We start from the raw sequence: 16,901 nt of genomic DNA, 5'->3' as shown, positions 1-16,901 counted from the left end.
AGTTTCCTAAACATATTTTTTTCTGGTTACAAAATAAATATATGCATACTAACAAAAATATAGAAAATATAAAGAATAATTAAAAATCAAATAATCTCACTACCTAGATAAAACTATGATTAAAATTTGGTATATGCATTTCCAGAATTTTTTATACCCAGATACAGATAATGGCACAAAAATTATATATTCTACAAAAATAATCATATATATACACATATATATTTTTTTTCTATTTTTCAAAATTCTTATTCAATTCAATAGTGTACCACAGATACAGGTTCTTATCAATACTTACTTACATATCATCATCACTTGAAAAGATGTATATTGTTCTAGCTAATTATTAAATATTATAAAAGAGCTAAGATTTAGTCCTTCATTTCTGGATATTGAATAGAGACATGAGCTATTTATTGGTTAAATGTATTCCTGTAAAATCAAGCATTGATCAATTGAAAAGGATATATTCAATAATAAGTTAGTAGCCGGGTGCAGTGGTGCACACCTGTAATCCCAGGAACTCCAGTGGCTGAGGCAAGAGGATCACCAGTTCAAAGACAGCCTCAGCAAAAGTGAGGTGCTAAGCAACTCAGTGAGACTCTGTCTCTAAATAAAATACAAAATAGAGCTGAGGACGTGGATCAGTAGTCTGGTGCCCCTGAGTTCAATCCCCAGTACCCCCAAATCATAAAAAATAAATAAAAAAAATAATAATGTTAATTCTTTTATCTTTGTTGAAATATGAAACTACAGTTACTTCATACTAATTTTAAAAATTATACTTAAAGGACAAAAATATTGTATAATAAATTTAATCAAAAGAACAACCCTTCAAGAAAAATCTCATGATGCAGAAAAACATCAAATTCCTACTGAATAAGCACACACAATGAATAATCAGAGTAATAACTTTCTATTACTTTTCATTCTTATGTTTTCCCTTTTGAGAGCAATCTACTCTCCCTCAACAATTGCCTGCAGATACACAGCCAGGAAATCACCAACTTATATACTTTTTCTATATTGATTCTCTCCAACAAAAACAAATTAAACACTTAACAGTTAACTGAATTCTTAATCAACAAAAACCTACACATTTATTTTACTTAACATGAATCCTTACCTGAAATAAAAATACAAAGATAATTTTTCCTTTGGAGATTGATAATGTTTTTAAAACTTTAGAAGCTAAAAATTTAATAGACATAAATAGAGCTTATTCCATTAAGCGCTATTTATTACTCTATGTTCAACAATGCAGCCAGTGATGCCCAACCAAACATCCTCAATTTTATCTTAATTCTTTATGTTTTTTTTTTTTTTTCCGAAAGGTGATGCAAGGAAAGGCAAACTATGTTTTAAAACTGAAACACAGCCTGGGGATGTGGCTCAGAGGTAGAGCGCTTGCCTACCACATGGCAGCGGTCAGCAGTGGTCAGCAACACATACAAATAAATTAAATAAAAGCCCATCATCGACTAAAAAACATTAAAAAAAAACCCTAAAACACATGGAAGAGCCCTGTAATTGTTCTGTGGTAGCTAATTAAACAGATAAAAACACACACACAATAATACACTAACACATATACTTACAGCAAAGACATACTAGATGGTGTGTGTATTAGCTGGCCTGCTTCTGCCAGCTCAATGGCATGTTTTCTCTCAAGTTTTTCATAAAGAAGCACAATGCTCGATTTGGGCTGGTCATATTCTCTGAGCAAAATCTTCTGCAAATATCTACTGTTGAAATATTCCAATCTGTTCACAAAGCAAATGAAATATAAATTCAAGGAATTTTATGCCACTTTTTCAGGAGGTTTACACTTTGGTGAAAAGATCTCAAAACTGATTAACCACTGCCTAATCCAAATTTACTTCATTTAAATATGTTTAATATGTGATAGAGGGAGAAAAAAACTCACAAGAAATTCTAATTTAATTTCAATTATGTGCTTATGAAGAAATTAATTTTTTAGGTTTAACCAAATAGTGTCAATTAGGCCAAGGAAAAGCAGACCATGAAGGAAAAAAACAACTCTAGGGGCAAAGACAGAAATAATAGCCAAGCAGGGTATCCATTTCAGAAATAGCCATGAAAGAAGAGGGTACTTCATACAACTTATTTTCAAAGAATGTGAATAGAAATGAGACATATTTTTGAAAGGTTTGCTTGAGGAACCTGAGTTTAAACTTACACAGTAAACTCACAAAATGGAAAGAAAAATAATGTTAATTCTTCTTTGTAACACCTGAATGGAAATGTTCAGCCTTGATTCTAGGCTTAAGAGCTCATCCTCAAATTTGCTTAAGAAGATGACAGGTGGCAGTATTGAGCTCAGAAAAGCTCAGAAAATAATGAAAGCAAACTAGAATGTTATGATAACAACTTTAATTGATAAAAATAATTGGACACAGAAATTTGGGGGACTAGAAAAAGATACTATTTTAGGAAAGGTGATATATATATAAAACATGAGAAAAATGAGAAAAATGAAAAGGGATTACCCACATTTGTGCAACCATGAAATTATCAAAGACTTTGTAGCTCCTCACAGAAAAAATAAATAAAAAGCTCACTGTATGAAACCATATAGAGCATGTTCAAAAAGAAAGTGGAGTAATTAGCTCAAGCACTTTACTATAAAAAATGTGGTGTTTCTCCAAGTGTGGTCATAGAAATATCTATTTCAGATTTGTCCAGGTCCCTTTTGGAAAATGTCTGAGATGTATACAAAATGGAGTGAATAATACATATATGTTTAAAAGGTACTTTCAGAGATTCTCATGCATGTTGTATCTTTAGGATAATTTATCAAGGACTCCTCTTTCATTTCACATCAACTTCAAGTTCTGCCATGTAGCCTTTGTTGGGGACAAATACAAGCACAAGAATGAATGGAGTCATTTCCCCAGAGAAAAGAGATTGGGGATCTAAAACTGATGCTGGGAAAGAAAAAGAGAGCAGCCTAAGGAGGGATTTATCCAGCTGGGCTGAGCTGATGAGGGATGAATTCCAAGCATGGCAGAGACCAGAACAGCTCTTTAAGAAGGTAGTAGGCCATTGATGCAATTGACTCTTGGATACTAGAGATCTGATCCCTGTGGCCAGGCTGGCCTTCTGTATAGATGACCTCCAAGAGGGCACGTCTCTGGCTTCTTACAAGCAGAGTCCAACAGATGCTCTGATGTAGCCTTAGAGAAAACAAAGTCATAAATATGATAGAAACCACTACAAACCAAAGATCAGACTGAACTTAACTTTTCTGATATCATATAAAGCTTCAGAGTTTTGCATAGTACACAAATGCATGGCTTGCCCTCAAGAAGAAAAGGAATGGGAAAACGCTTCTCAACCTTTTAAAGAACTAACAATTGACCTTCAATGTGGAAATAAAGACAATTTCTCTGTCTGCTTATCTTGTGTATGTGTTGCAAATTTTTCTAAGATATGAAGATTCTGAGCATCAGGATGAGAATCTGTTCTTCTGAACTGACAATAGATAGTAGCTCAAGTCATCAAAAAATGCCAGAAGCAGAAGAAGTGTTAACATGATACAAACTGGATTGCTTCACATGAATACATAAATTATATATACATATTTTCAGATTCTGCTTTTGCAAGCAGTTTCATCAGTTTATATTGTAACACTGTATGTTATATTTGTTCATGTATCTATGCCTTGTAGAAAACAACAAAATAATTTTCCTCTTCTCATAGAAACCTTTTTGCTTATTTGCTTATTTTACTTTTACCTCACAGTATATATCAAGTCTTATAATGATAATCATTTCTTCCTAAGAAAAGGAGGAAGTGAAAAGTCCAAAGCAAATAATGCAGCAACTTTCAAAGTTGCAAATTTCAAAGTGAAATATTGGTTTTCTTCTTTTTCCTCCCTTCCAAGAAATGCTTCAAGACATCCATTAGCTGTCCCTAGGGAAAAAAATTACCTTTGTGAAATATAGAAGATTGGTAGCTGGAAAATGTAAAATACTAATGATAAAAATGCAAACAGTAGTCTCTGGGAGGAGAAAGGTACATCCAAGAGTTTAATTGTTTTTCTACCATCACTATAAATAAGATAGAGGCAGAGAAACCTCACAGAGAGATATACTTATGATTCTGGAAAGATCATTTCTCTCTTTGAACACCTATCCCAAGAATGATTTTGTTATTATGCTATTCATAAAAGTGAAAAAACCATTGTGAGTTAAATATAAAATACAATTGCGTATAAGTACAAAAAAAAATATTTGGGGCTGTAGGTGTATCTCAGTGGTATAGCACTTGCCCAGCATGCATGAGGCCCTGGGTTTTATCTCTAGCACTACTAAAAATAAAAAAAACAAAAACAAAAACAATGTTTTGCTATTTGACTTGTCAGGAAAGGAAAAGCAATTAGTGTAAATACTACTGAATTAATTGTTTACATCCTTTCCCTATGATCAAAAATAAGCATTGAAATTCAATAAGTAGGAAAGATCTGTTTGTTAGATCCTTTGCATCTATAATTATGGCACAGAAGTCTATTATTTTTAATAGAGATTCACTATAAAGTTGTTTATATACTGGGGGAGACTAGCATAGTAATTTCCCTTGGTTCTCTTACCTTAGCCTCACTTTATAACTATCTTGGACAGTAACATAAAAGGATGCCTACAAATTATCAGGTGTCAGGACTTGTGTCATGTGTTTGTTGCTAAAAGTAAATCTGATATTTTACAGAGTTCCAGTCAGGATTTAACATCAAAGCAGTGAATTTTAATATATATTGCTACAGAACTACTTTGGAAGTGATCATAATTAAACATAATTCAAATATTTGGATTAAAATCTAGGACTAGATTCAGTAGAAGCATATAATGCCCTTTATAATTTATTGTCACTCATTTATTTATTCAAAAATATATACTGATAGCCTACTGAGTGAAAGGATCTCTTCTGAGTGCTGCAGTTATAGAATTTAACAAGATAGACAAAGTTTCCACTCACACAACTTATATTGTAGTGGAAGAAAAACATGCAAAATTATACATTTTTGTTAATTATATTCTTAAATCATTTGGAAATATGTAATAAGCATTTGAGAATACCAGAGATTTATATATTATTCATAGAATTACAGTACACTGATACAATAGAGAAAACCTGAATGGTGAAGGAAGATGTTTCTGAGGAGACAAAATTTAAATTAAGACTTGAATGGCAAGAAAATACTGGACATGCAAGTATCACATAGAGGAGTACTCCAGGCAGAGAAAATAGTATACACTGACTGACTTTAAGGTAGAAATATGCTGAATTTATTGGACAGAAAAAAAATAGAATGACAAAATGACTGCAATGACAATCTCTCTGTAAATGACAGAGAGAATACTGTAAGATGGTAGAAGGAAATTTCTCTGAAACTATACTTAATATTCCCAAGAGAAAGGGATGACCTGTGAATTTTATGACACAAAGTTTAGTTTTAAAGTGTATTTTTGGTGTCAGTTGTGTACCTTTCTTGGTAAATAAAAGAAAGAGGAAAACCCTCACCTTTCTTTTTAGCTGCCATCTTTTTTTATAACCATACCCAAATAACTAGACATAAAGAGAAATTGATTCATTTTGTTTCTTTTTTTCTACACAAATACAGATGTAACTCGTGGCAAATTCTCACTTGTCTTTCCAGTAATATTGTCCCCAGTGTCCTGATATGTCTTCTATGCCCGCCAGCAAATGATCAAAGAACTGAAACAGAACGAAACATGTATCTAAATACAAAGCATATATGAAAAACTTGATCAATCACTGCCTAATTAAAGGATCCATCAAAAGCATCTACAAAATTGTGGACTACCTCTGATTTTCTTATATCATCCTAAACTCTTTTTTTTTAATTTTTTGTTCTTTTTAGATATACTTGACAGTAGACTGTGTGTGACATTTTATAAACTTTCTACAGAGTAAATACAAAAGAAGCATCTATGCTTATATGTGACAACGTTGGCAGTATCTCTAGTATACTCATTAGAAATGCTGTATTTGAAGTCAAAAGAATTTTGTGTCAATTAATATTATATGACAGATTCATTCACCTATCAAGGATCTGGGCTTGGTATTATGAAGGAAACAAAAGAAGCAAAAGTCATGACCCCTGACTTTGAATGACTTAGAACCGAAACTAGAGAGAGAGGCACCACTTAGAGATCAAGGTCAAACTTGAAATGTGTGTTTGTATAAATACAATGGGAAAAGGCAAACATAGGAAAGTAGAAAAATGTGGAATTAGAAGAGGCTCATATGAAAGTGTGCATTATGAAACTACCCTGATTAAATGGGGGTATGTATGAAAAAGAAGTCATACTATGCACTATGAACAGCATGAGAAAACATGTGGGAGAAAATAAGGAATTTCAGAAAAGAATCATAAAAACAGAAGCTTATATAGATATGGGCAAAGGGTTGGGCAAAAAGGAGCAGCTTACAAAGTATTTTGAATATTAAAATTAGAAGTTTAATTTGATATAGCATCTCAGAATTGCATAACCTGAATTTATGTATGAAGGAACAATCAACAAATCTAACTTGAGGGATAGTCTACAAATACATATTTTAAAAGTGCCAGTGTCATGAAAGACAATGAAATGCTGATAAATAACTTTAAAAGTATTAAAAATATGACAACTAGATGCAAAGCATAAATCCTGAATCAGGAGGAAAATGCTCTAAAAAGCATTATTGGAACATTTGACAAAACACTTAATGTAGAATTATATTAGATGATAATATTGTATCAACTTTGACCTTCCTGAATTGTATAAGCTAATTGTGATTATATACTAGAAAGTCATTTTTCTTAGAAAATACTTGCTGATGTATTAGAGGTGAATAGTCAGGGTATCTTCAACTTAGTTCTAAATGACTGACCAAATGATAATAATAACCTACATATATAAAAAGAAAATGGTAAAGCAGAGGTAACAAAGATACCAATGAATACTCTGCATTGAACTATCTTTGAAATTCTACAGGCTTAATACTTTTAAAAATAAAATGTTGGGAAAACAAAATAAATAAAAGTTTGATTTAGTCACATACATTGCTTAAATGAGTTATGTCCTATCAATGTAATGCATACTATGCCATCATTAAAGTTATTAGCTCATATAGCAGGAATAAGACAATATCAATATAAATTATCCCTAAATTAACCTAAAATATCACTCAATTATAATAAAAAGACTAGCAGGTTTCTTTTTACAACTTGAGCAGTCAAGTATTAAAATCAAAGAGAAAAATGTAAAGAGTTAAATTAATCATGCTCATACAGTTTTGTACACATGATTATTAACAAAACATATATTTGATAAATATAAAGTCATCATCTGCTGAAAATATGTCCCAAAAAATTATGAATTCTGACAGAGCATGGTGGTGCAGGCCTGTAATCAGAGCAGCTCAGTAGGCTGAGGCAGGAGAATTTTGAGTTCAAAGCCAGCCTCAGCAATTTAGTGAGGCCCTAAGCAACTCTTCAAGATTCTGTCTCTAAATAAAATATTTTAGAAAAAGCTGGGGATGTGGCTCAGTAGTTAAGTCCCTCTTGGTTCAATTACTGATACCAAAAAAAAAAAAAAATATCGACTCCATCAAATTGATGTTAGAAGCAAGAAGCAAGGTAGTCTTAGTTTTTTTGGTATTGACAGAATAAAGCATATCTTTAAATCATTCTTAATATCTTCTATATTTCGATATTTTTATTGTTATATTTTATATCAGTTCATATATGATAATGATATTTCTAATCTATTTCTATAAGAAAATAAAAATAGTAAAGTTATGAAGGACAACAGGGAGAGGGAGAAGGGGAAGGAAAGGAGAAGTACTGGGGACTGCTTATATGATTATGTCAAAATAAAGCCTACTATTACGTATATCTATAATGCACTAATACAAAGGAACAAAAATCAACTGATACAAAGTTTAGACTTTTAAATTTCTCTGACTGTCTCCTTACTTCTCATGTAGACTGAGTCAATTTCTTTTCAACACTGGGCATTTAAGATGCCCTGTTTCAAAGAGTGTATGTTATGAGTTAACTGTTAAAATCTTTAACTTCCTTAGACCTCAATAATATAAAAAATTCCACCAAACACAAAATCATCCCCCAAAACTTTCCAATAATGTACAACTTACACAGTTCAGGTTATAAGCAATCTCTCTACATAACAAATAGAAGGTAAACTAAGCTACTGGATTAATTGAGCCTGTATTAAGAATTAGTATGATAAAATAACTAAGAACACTGATAATAACAATTTAAATATAAATATTTATCTTTCATAATTATTCAACCTGGATGTGTCCGCGGACATCATGAAGACCAAAATTTTAATTTACTGATTAGGAAGCTAAAGTCACAAAGAACTTAAAACTCCACCAAAATAATATAGAAAGCTAGGTAGTAACACAGCAAAAGTTAAAGTTCAGATTCTCTGTGTTCTTCCTCAAAATTGTTTCTTGACTTTTCAAATTACAGATAAGTACAAAATAATAAATACCAATTTGAAAGTCAGAAAATTATGTCTCATTTTGTTAGGAGGACAATCCAGGAATAAAAAGACCTTCATGTAAGGGTTAACTCCAGTACAAGATTATGTAGTTGATATATAGACAGCTTACCCTAATAAGAATTTGTTCACTCACAGTTGGAGAGGTCTCTCTTCTTCTTGTTACATCTAATAAGTCAACCAGAGGACGAATGGTCATCCCCTATAAAATGACAAGCAAAAGGTCACATTCTTTTTCTTAGGTAGGAGTTAGATATATTCAGTGGATCAAGGATTTAAGAAAATAGTGCAAAACTAATCAGCTAAGCAATAGCTCTGCCTCAGTAGCATCATAAGGTCTGACAAGAGAGCTACTTCATGACCCTTACCTGATCTCTGCTCTAAAAATTATTCCTCTTACAAAAGGAGAAAGATAGATTAATTCGGAGGGTAAAAATCAGGGGACAAGGGAATAGTTCAAAAGGGCCTAAATGCAAAAACATTTTCAGCAAGACCTTACACCAACAATGCTGACCTAAAATTAACTGTCACACCATCCTGAGTCTGGGTCTGGGGGCTGTGGCTCAGTGGTAGAGTGCTTGCCTAGCATATGTGAGGCACTGGCTTGATCCTCAGCACCACATAAAATAATAATAATAAATAATAAATAAATAAATAAATAAATAAATATGTTAGTGTCTATCTACAACTAAAATAATTTAAAAACAAGATCCTGAGTCCCTGGGAAAACAAGATATAAGGCCCATGAAGAAAAATGTAAGCCAGCTATGGTGATGAAGAGTCACCCCTAGCTATATAAATAACTGTCAATAAGTAGAGTAGGTTGGTCTGGGAGGTAAAGACAAAAATAATTCCCCTTATATCCTAATATACCTGAACTCACAAAGAGAGATGGGGTCAATCTCCTCTGTAATGACCTGCTCTCCAGTCTGAAGGTATACTTTATTACTTTATCTTTACTAATTAAGTCTCAATGATACAGCTGTGTATGTTTTGTTCAAAATTTTCTCAGCAAGGCCACAAGAATGGAGGACTTCCTCCCTGAACATATCTTTGGTGTCATGACTTATCTTCTTCTTCTGAGTAAAACGTTACTGTGGCTCCCCTCTTTTTAATTTTTTTTATTTTATTTGTTTTATTTAGTTGTACATAACAGTAGGATGTATTTATGTGTTTGATAGATCATACAGAAATAGAGTGTAATCTCTCATTTTTCTGATTATACATATTATAGGATCACATCGGTCATACAGTCATACATGTACATGAGGTAATAATGTCTGTTTCACTCTACTATCATTCTTGTCAGGACTGAGTCTGAAATATTTACTACTTAACTCACTTCATTCTCTGCATATTTGATAGCTTGGGAGGTGACAGAACCTCAGGTTTTCATTATCCCGAGGGATTGCTATTGCTACATACTTGGTCCATGTGTTCACTGTCAGACTAACCAGTTCCATATGCATGTTTATTAAGCAGGCTCAAAGCATCCCAGTGAACCAAGAGAATTCTTGGCAACTGCCCAATATTTCATGGAGGTTCTATTGTCCTTGTAGTGCCCTAGAAGAGAGAGCCATCTGGCACAACACCATGACTGTTTGGAGTATGTATGTTGGATTGAAGAGAGCATGTGTGGGATAAAAATAAAGGTAAAGGCATGTGGAGAACAGAACATAGGCCATGAATCAAGTATATGATTTCTGAACGTACTTTCTAAAGAGTGTGAAAGAAAGGAATCAATGAGTAAAAATAAGAGAGGAGAAAAAAACATGAATGCATGGTTATAAGTATAAGCACATTTTTGGTAGGGAAGGTTAAAAAAAGAGAGAGGATATGTTTGCATATGAGAGGATTTTGGACAGTGAAATAAGATTTTGTCCTAAATTAAAATGACTGGGCTGCCCCAAAATGAGGTAAGATGAGTAAGAATTAAATTAAAAGATTCTAGCAAGTTATAGAGTCTAAGTCATAAATTTTGTCAACATTGGAACAGATGGGTTAATCTCTCTCTCTCTCTCTCTCTCTCTCTCTCTCTCTCTCTCTCTCGCACATTGACCATCCACACCATTAACTTACAGGATATAGTTATTTGGAGTTTATTTCAAATGGTAGCAGGAGAGGCCAAGAGTAATTTGGTCTTTGTCCTTCCTGGGGCTAATTTCTTGCTATGGAAAGTGGCAGTTCTATCACACACAGTTCCTGGCTCGCTAAGGAAACAACTCCTTCCCTGAAGGATCTCTGTATGAATTTCTCTTATCTAGTATTCTTAGGTCCTGTTAGTAGAAATAGACCCAGGCTCTCTACTTTTGACAGCATTAGGCTACTCAGACACCATTTATGTTTGAGGACAACAATCCCTAATGCTAATTATCCACATATTTTCAATTTCTAAATCACTTAGGGATATTATTTACTGAGTAATGGGATACATGACTGGCGTGGCTTGAGAAAAAAGTAGCCCAAACTCCTCTCCTCACCATCTGAATCAGCAGGGCCTCCAGGACAGGCTGAGGGAATTATAAGATTAAGACGGGACTGGTGCCTCATGGCCTAGTTATATGATTTTAGAACATGGAACAGAGGCAAAAGTAAGAGTGACCACTAGTCTCAACTTCACTTGGGAGACATTGATAGGGATACCCAGCTTTGTCTCCAACCCAAAAGACACTGAGTTCAAGTCAGAGATGTCCACTCACCTGAAGATGCTGTGATCCCTCCCATTTTTGACAAATGGGAAATTCCATGTCAGTTCCCTCTCATTCTCTACTGAGCTGTATCCTCAACAACTGAAGGAAATTTGACCCTGAGATACTCAGTGGAAAAGAGGCTCATTTTTTTTATAACACTGCTTAACATCAATATCAGCCTGGGAGTAAGGAATAATGCCCCTTAATGGGAACCTTAACACAGACCCCTTCCTGCAGTTAGATCTTCTCCACAATCAGGAAGAGAAATAGGGGAAGTACATACAATTTTTTTCCACACTAAAGGAAGATGAACATCATGCCAACAATGCTGGCTAGACTCATATTTAATGGCAGACCTAATCAGGTTCCCTCCAAGATTGGGAGATGCACCACCTATGAATCCTCCTTCGGAGAAATCAAAACCTACACCTGCCACTTACACTGTACTTCCCAAAGTTCCCACCCTCTATCCTGTTCTGTCTCACCTAGCCCTCCACACACAGGAGATATGGAAATGGAATGTCCAGGAACTAAGTTGATGATGCAACGAGCGTCACAGTCTCTAGCGTGTGGGGATAGCAAAATGACTGTAAAAAAGTTGGAAAAGATTTAAATCCTTTCAACCCAGTGCTCACGGGCCTGCCCCTTCAATCAGTAACAACAGATCATCCCCATTGTGGGTCAGAGCTACTATCCATTGGATGGAAGACAATTCTGGAAGCTGCCTGCCTTGCAAAGAAATGGGACAATAGGGAGAGCAAAACTCCGAGGCCTTGGTCTCTGCTCTGTCCAAGAGAAGAGGGCCACTGGCCAAAGGCATGTGACAATTGCTGGACTATGATACAAGAACTGAAATAGTACCCCTTTTTCAAGATCTGACAGATACCCCACTTGGCTAGAAGTTACCCAATATCTGTGTCAGAACAATTGTTGCTACAGGAGTATCCTATTGATAAATACACAGGGAGAATGACAAGGACAAACAATTGCATGTGAGAAAGATAAAAATAAAAGCATCTGTGGGCCATAAGCCACTGGCTAGAGTAGGAAGCAGGAAAGAAAAAACAAACTGCAACCTCTTTTGTTAGACTTTGCTGCTTTGGACAAAAGCAGCAGCCATGTGAACAGTCAAGCAAGCCACAGGTCCTAAGATTTGACTAAAAAAAAAAAAAAAAGAAACTTCAGGCCCTCTCTTGAACAGTCATGCTGGAACTGCAATACAAGTAGCAGGGACCACATCTGCATCATAAGCAGCAGGGACCATTCTCACATAAAGACAAAAACAGGGTCTCCTGTCTGTCCTCCTTAGCCAAGACAAAGCATCCAGACTGCTTTGGCTATAACAAATGCAAATAGCCCGCAAGGGAGAGGTGAGGCTTCCCATACACATGCCCCCATCTTGCCTGCCCTGAACTCCTGAGCTCTTTGGCACACCAGCAGGCACTTCTGGATGAAGCCCTGTTTGCTGCCCACAGAGTTGAGCAGGTGCAAGGTCCTCCAGTAGTTCCCACATATGTGGGCAGCTGCCTCTTGACTCTGCTGGTTTCTACAGAAAGAGAAGTCCCTGAAAATCTCTCTCTAGTCAATATGACCTTCATTGGACAGAGTATCTAGACATAAGGAGAAAGCTTCAGTAGGTGAAGAGAGTGATTGACATAAACCACTCATATTTAGTTAATACTGCCTTTAAAGATATATAATGCATGATAGAAAAAGAAACTAAAGCCAATGTGTGTTTTGTTAGCAACCCTTGCAAACGGATTCTCAAGGAAGCCTTAAGAAAAGGATGTGAATAGAGGACACGGACACAAACCCAAATAAATACAATTTTCTCATACTAGACAAAGAGGCCAAAAATATGCAATGGAGAAAAGATAGCCTCTTCAACAAATGGTGCTGGGAAAACTGGAAATCCATATGCAACAGAATGAAACTAGACCTATATCTCTCACCATGCACAAAAATCAACTCACAATGGATTAAGGACCTTGGAATCAGACCAGAGACCCTGCAGATTATAGGAGAAAAAGTAGGTCCAGATCTTCAACATGTCAGCTTAGGACCAGACTTCCTCAACAGGACTCCCATAGCACAAGAAATAAAAGCAAGAATCAATAACTGGGATAGATTCAAACTAAAAAGCTTTCTCTCAGCAAAGGAAACTATCAGCAATGCGAAGAAAGAGCCTACAGAGTGGGAGAAAATCTTTGCCAATCATACTTCAGATAGAGCACTAATCTCCAGAATCTATAAAGAACTCAAAAAACTCTACACCAGAATGCAAATAATCCAATCGACAAATGGTCTAAGGAAATGAATAGACACTTCACAGAAGAAGATCTACAAGCAATCAACAAACATATAGAAAAATGTTCCACATCTCTAGTAATAAGAGAAATGCAAATCAAAACCTAAGATTCCATCTCACCCCAATTAGAATGGCGATTATCAATAATACAAGTAACAATAGGTGTTGGCGAGGATATGGGGAGAAAGGTACGCTCATACATTGCTGGTGGGGCTGTAAATTAGTGCAGCCACTCTGGAAAGCAGTATGGAGATTCCTCAGAAAGCTTGGAATGGACCCACCATTTAGCCCAGCTATCCCACTGCTTGGCCTACACCCAAAGGACTTAAAATCAGCATACTACAGAGATACAGCCACATCAATGTTCATTGCTGCTTAATTCACAATAGCCAGATTGTGGAACCAACCTAGATGCCCTTCACTTGATGAATGGATAAAGAAACTGTGGCATATATATACAATGGAATATTACTCAGCCATAAAGAATGATAAAATTATGGCATTTGCTGGCAAATGGATGAAATTAGAGAATATCATGTTAACTGAGATAAGCCAATCTGAAAAAACCAAAGGACCAATGATCTCGCTGATAAGTGGATGATGACACATAATAGGGGGTGGGAGGGGTTAGTGTTAGGTTTAGAGTTAGGGTTAGGGAGGGGGGCAAGAATGGAGGAAGGAAGGACTGTATAGAGGGAAAAGAGGGGTGGGAGGGGTGGGAGTGGTGGGGGAAGTGAAAAATAACAGAATGAATCAAACAACATTACCCTATGTAAATTTATGATTACACAAATGGTATGCCTTTACTCCATGTACAAACAGAGAAACATGTATCCCATTTGTGTACAATAAAAAAAAGAAAAGGACGTGAAGGACTGCCCTCCATTAAAAATTTGTTACGCCTACAGTAACTAAATGGCACAACAGGAACCCATCAGTACAATTGATAATGAGATAAAATGTTGCCAATTGCTTTCCTCCAAATATAGGTGACCACCAAAAGCAGACATAAACTGAGCCTGAAAAAATTGTGTATGGGAGACAACTTCTTGTGTTGGGTGAGAGGGGAAAATGTGGCTATAGCAAGAGGAACTACATTAAAGCATTCAAATATTAACTGCAGTACATTAGTATGCTTCTTCCATATTCTCATTAAGGTTATAACTACCTTTCTATTCCTTTTGGTAATGTGCAGAATTAAGAAATGGCATCAACAGGTAAATGCCTTCCATTCAAAGACCCCCTTCATTGCCTATTTTCCAATAAAAATGAAGGGCAAAACCTCTCTTCAGACTTCTCACTAAGGCTCTAGAAAAAAAATTCCCTTTGTGCATCAAGCACACTGAAGGAAATGGTGTTTGTGTAGAAAATTTGAGCTCTTTGCAATGTTGTCACAGTTAAAAGTACTATCCTAGGAATGACTAATAGATGCTAAGGTCAGACTTGTGGTTTTGATTATGTACCACAAGCAGGTTTGGTGACAGTCAAAGCTAATAAGAATATGATCATAATCCCCCAGCTTTCTCCTTTACATTTCTCCTTTACCTCCCATAATATCTTGTATAATCAATACTGCCGAAATCGCCCTTCTTTTCAGCACCAGTCTTCTTGAAACCTCAAATAGACCGTGGTCTACTGGATGTTATCACATCCCAGATGACCCTTATCTTCTCTAGGAACCAAAAAGTGGCACTCCATGCTTACAATGTAACTAGTCCTTGCTTTCTCTCATCAGTGCAGTCTCCTTGACATCTCAGAGGGTCAACATCTATATTCAGAACTGGAAAACTTCTTCCCCCTCTATAGGAGGAATTTAAACTACTAGGAAGGGATCCTCTATAAAGAACTTTTATTCATCCTCATATACTAAATGAAATCCATGCCATAGAATCTATGTTATTTGTGGGAACAAAGGCTTACTTGGCCCTGCCTCCTCACTAGAGGGGAATTAAACACTAGAATATGGTTCCCCCAAAATTAATGTGGCCTGGGAAAACACCTCCCTCCCACTCCCATGTTTACACACCAAAAATCAAAAAGTAACCTTGATATGATCCCATATCCATCACTCCCAGCCTAACCCCTGAGTTCGAGAGGATCAGGAATGGGGGAACATTCCTTTAGAAGTTCTCTCAGCTATAACAAGACATGATAGAAGCAATTCAAAAGGTTTCAGAAACTCATAAAACTACAGGTTAAGCACCCCTGGGTTCAATCACCAGTATTAATTAATTAATTAATTAATAGCTACAGGAACAGTATCTAGCCACTATCTAGCCACAGTTACTGTCCAAAATGAAAGATTCCCCAGTCTATTAACTGTGAGTCAGGGTTACACCTGTCTATATTTGCAAGAAAAATGCTGGTTTTATGTTAATCAGTCTGGTAAGGTACAACAAAATATAAAAGGGCTAGTGTATAAAGCACCTAAGATCTTGGGGCCAAACAACACAGCCTCATGTTCCCTCACCTTTATGCTATCCTGACTCCTTCCTTTTGGGTGACCACTGATTTTTATCCTCCTCCTCCTCTTTCTCAGTCCTGGCTTGCTACACCTCCTGGGTTTCCTCCAGGTTAGGCGATAAACTCTAGATCAGGCTTCAGCAAGTTCACTCTCTCACTGATCTCTATCATGAACACATGGACTCTACCCCAGAGCAAATTTAACCCTCAACCTCCACCTACGAAGGACTATAATCCAGGGGCATCCACTGATGGAGTCAGTACTTCCTTCTTTTATGAAAGTCCCTTGAATTTTCCTGGACCCCACTGACCAAGAGCAAGAATATGAGACTATAAGACCCTAGACATTTCACCTCTTCTCAACAACAAAAACAGTTAAGAGCAGAATGTTGTTACCTGTTTCCCTTTAAGATTGGTTTCAGTGTCCCCAGTTCTTAAGGGGTGTTATTAAATAGCAGAGAGACATGAGCAGTGGTTTAGGGACTTAAAAAAGAACTTCGTGCAGAACAAATCAGTTAATCAACAGTCCTGTCTCAGTGTCACCACAAAGCCTGACAAGGTAGCTATTTCATGAATCTTGCCTGATTTCAGTTCTATAAACCATTTCTTTTACAACAGGATAAAGATAGATAAACTCAGGGGCTAAGAAACAGGGAACAGGGGAATGTTTGCTCAAAAGGGCCTAACTGCTAAAACATCTTGAACAAGACTTTAAACCAACAACACTAATCATACTGTGGCCCAAGATAAGCTGTCACAAGATTCTGAGTCCCTCAGAAAATAGGATATAAGGCCTCTAAGAAAAACCGAGCTGATTAGTGACTAAGAGTCACCCCTAGCTAATTGTCACATATAAATAACTGAATAAAATCGAGTAGGTGGCTC

The 16,901-nt window shown here is 35.9% G+C and overlaps 1 protein-coding gene and 1 pseudogene across 1 annotated transcript in view; both read right to left on the bottom strand.

Moving 5' to 3' along the window:
- Positions 1 to 16,901, bottom strand: part of LOC124974039 (prickle-like protein 2) — a 695,630-nt pseudogene that overhangs the window by 339,304 nt on the left and 339,425 nt on the right.
- Positions 1,595 to 16,901, bottom strand: part of LOC124974036 (sodium/hydrogen exchanger 2-like) — a 69,342-nt gene continuing 54,035 nt past the window's right edge. The window contains exons 6-8 of the mRNA XM_047537614.1: positions 8,668 to 8,757; positions 5,666 to 5,736; positions 1,595 to 1,763 (exon numbers count right to left, since the gene is read on the bottom strand). Of these exons, the coding sequence (XP_047393570.1) occupies positions 1,595 to 1,763; positions 5,666 to 5,736; positions 8,668 to 8,757 (330 nt within the window). The remainder of the gene's footprint in view (positions 1,764 to 5,665; positions 5,737 to 8,667; positions 8,758 to 16,901) is intronic.

Source organism: Sciurus carolinensis, unplaced genomic scaffold (assembly GCF_902686445.1).
Source record: "Sciurus carolinensis unplaced genomic scaffold, mSciCar1.2, whole genome shotgun sequence".
In the NCBI taxonomy this organism is placed as follows: Eukaryota; Metazoa; Chordata; class Mammalia; order Rodentia; family Sciuridae; genus Sciurus; species Sciurus carolinensis.
This window is presented reverse-complemented; position numbering and strand designations above follow the sequence as displayed.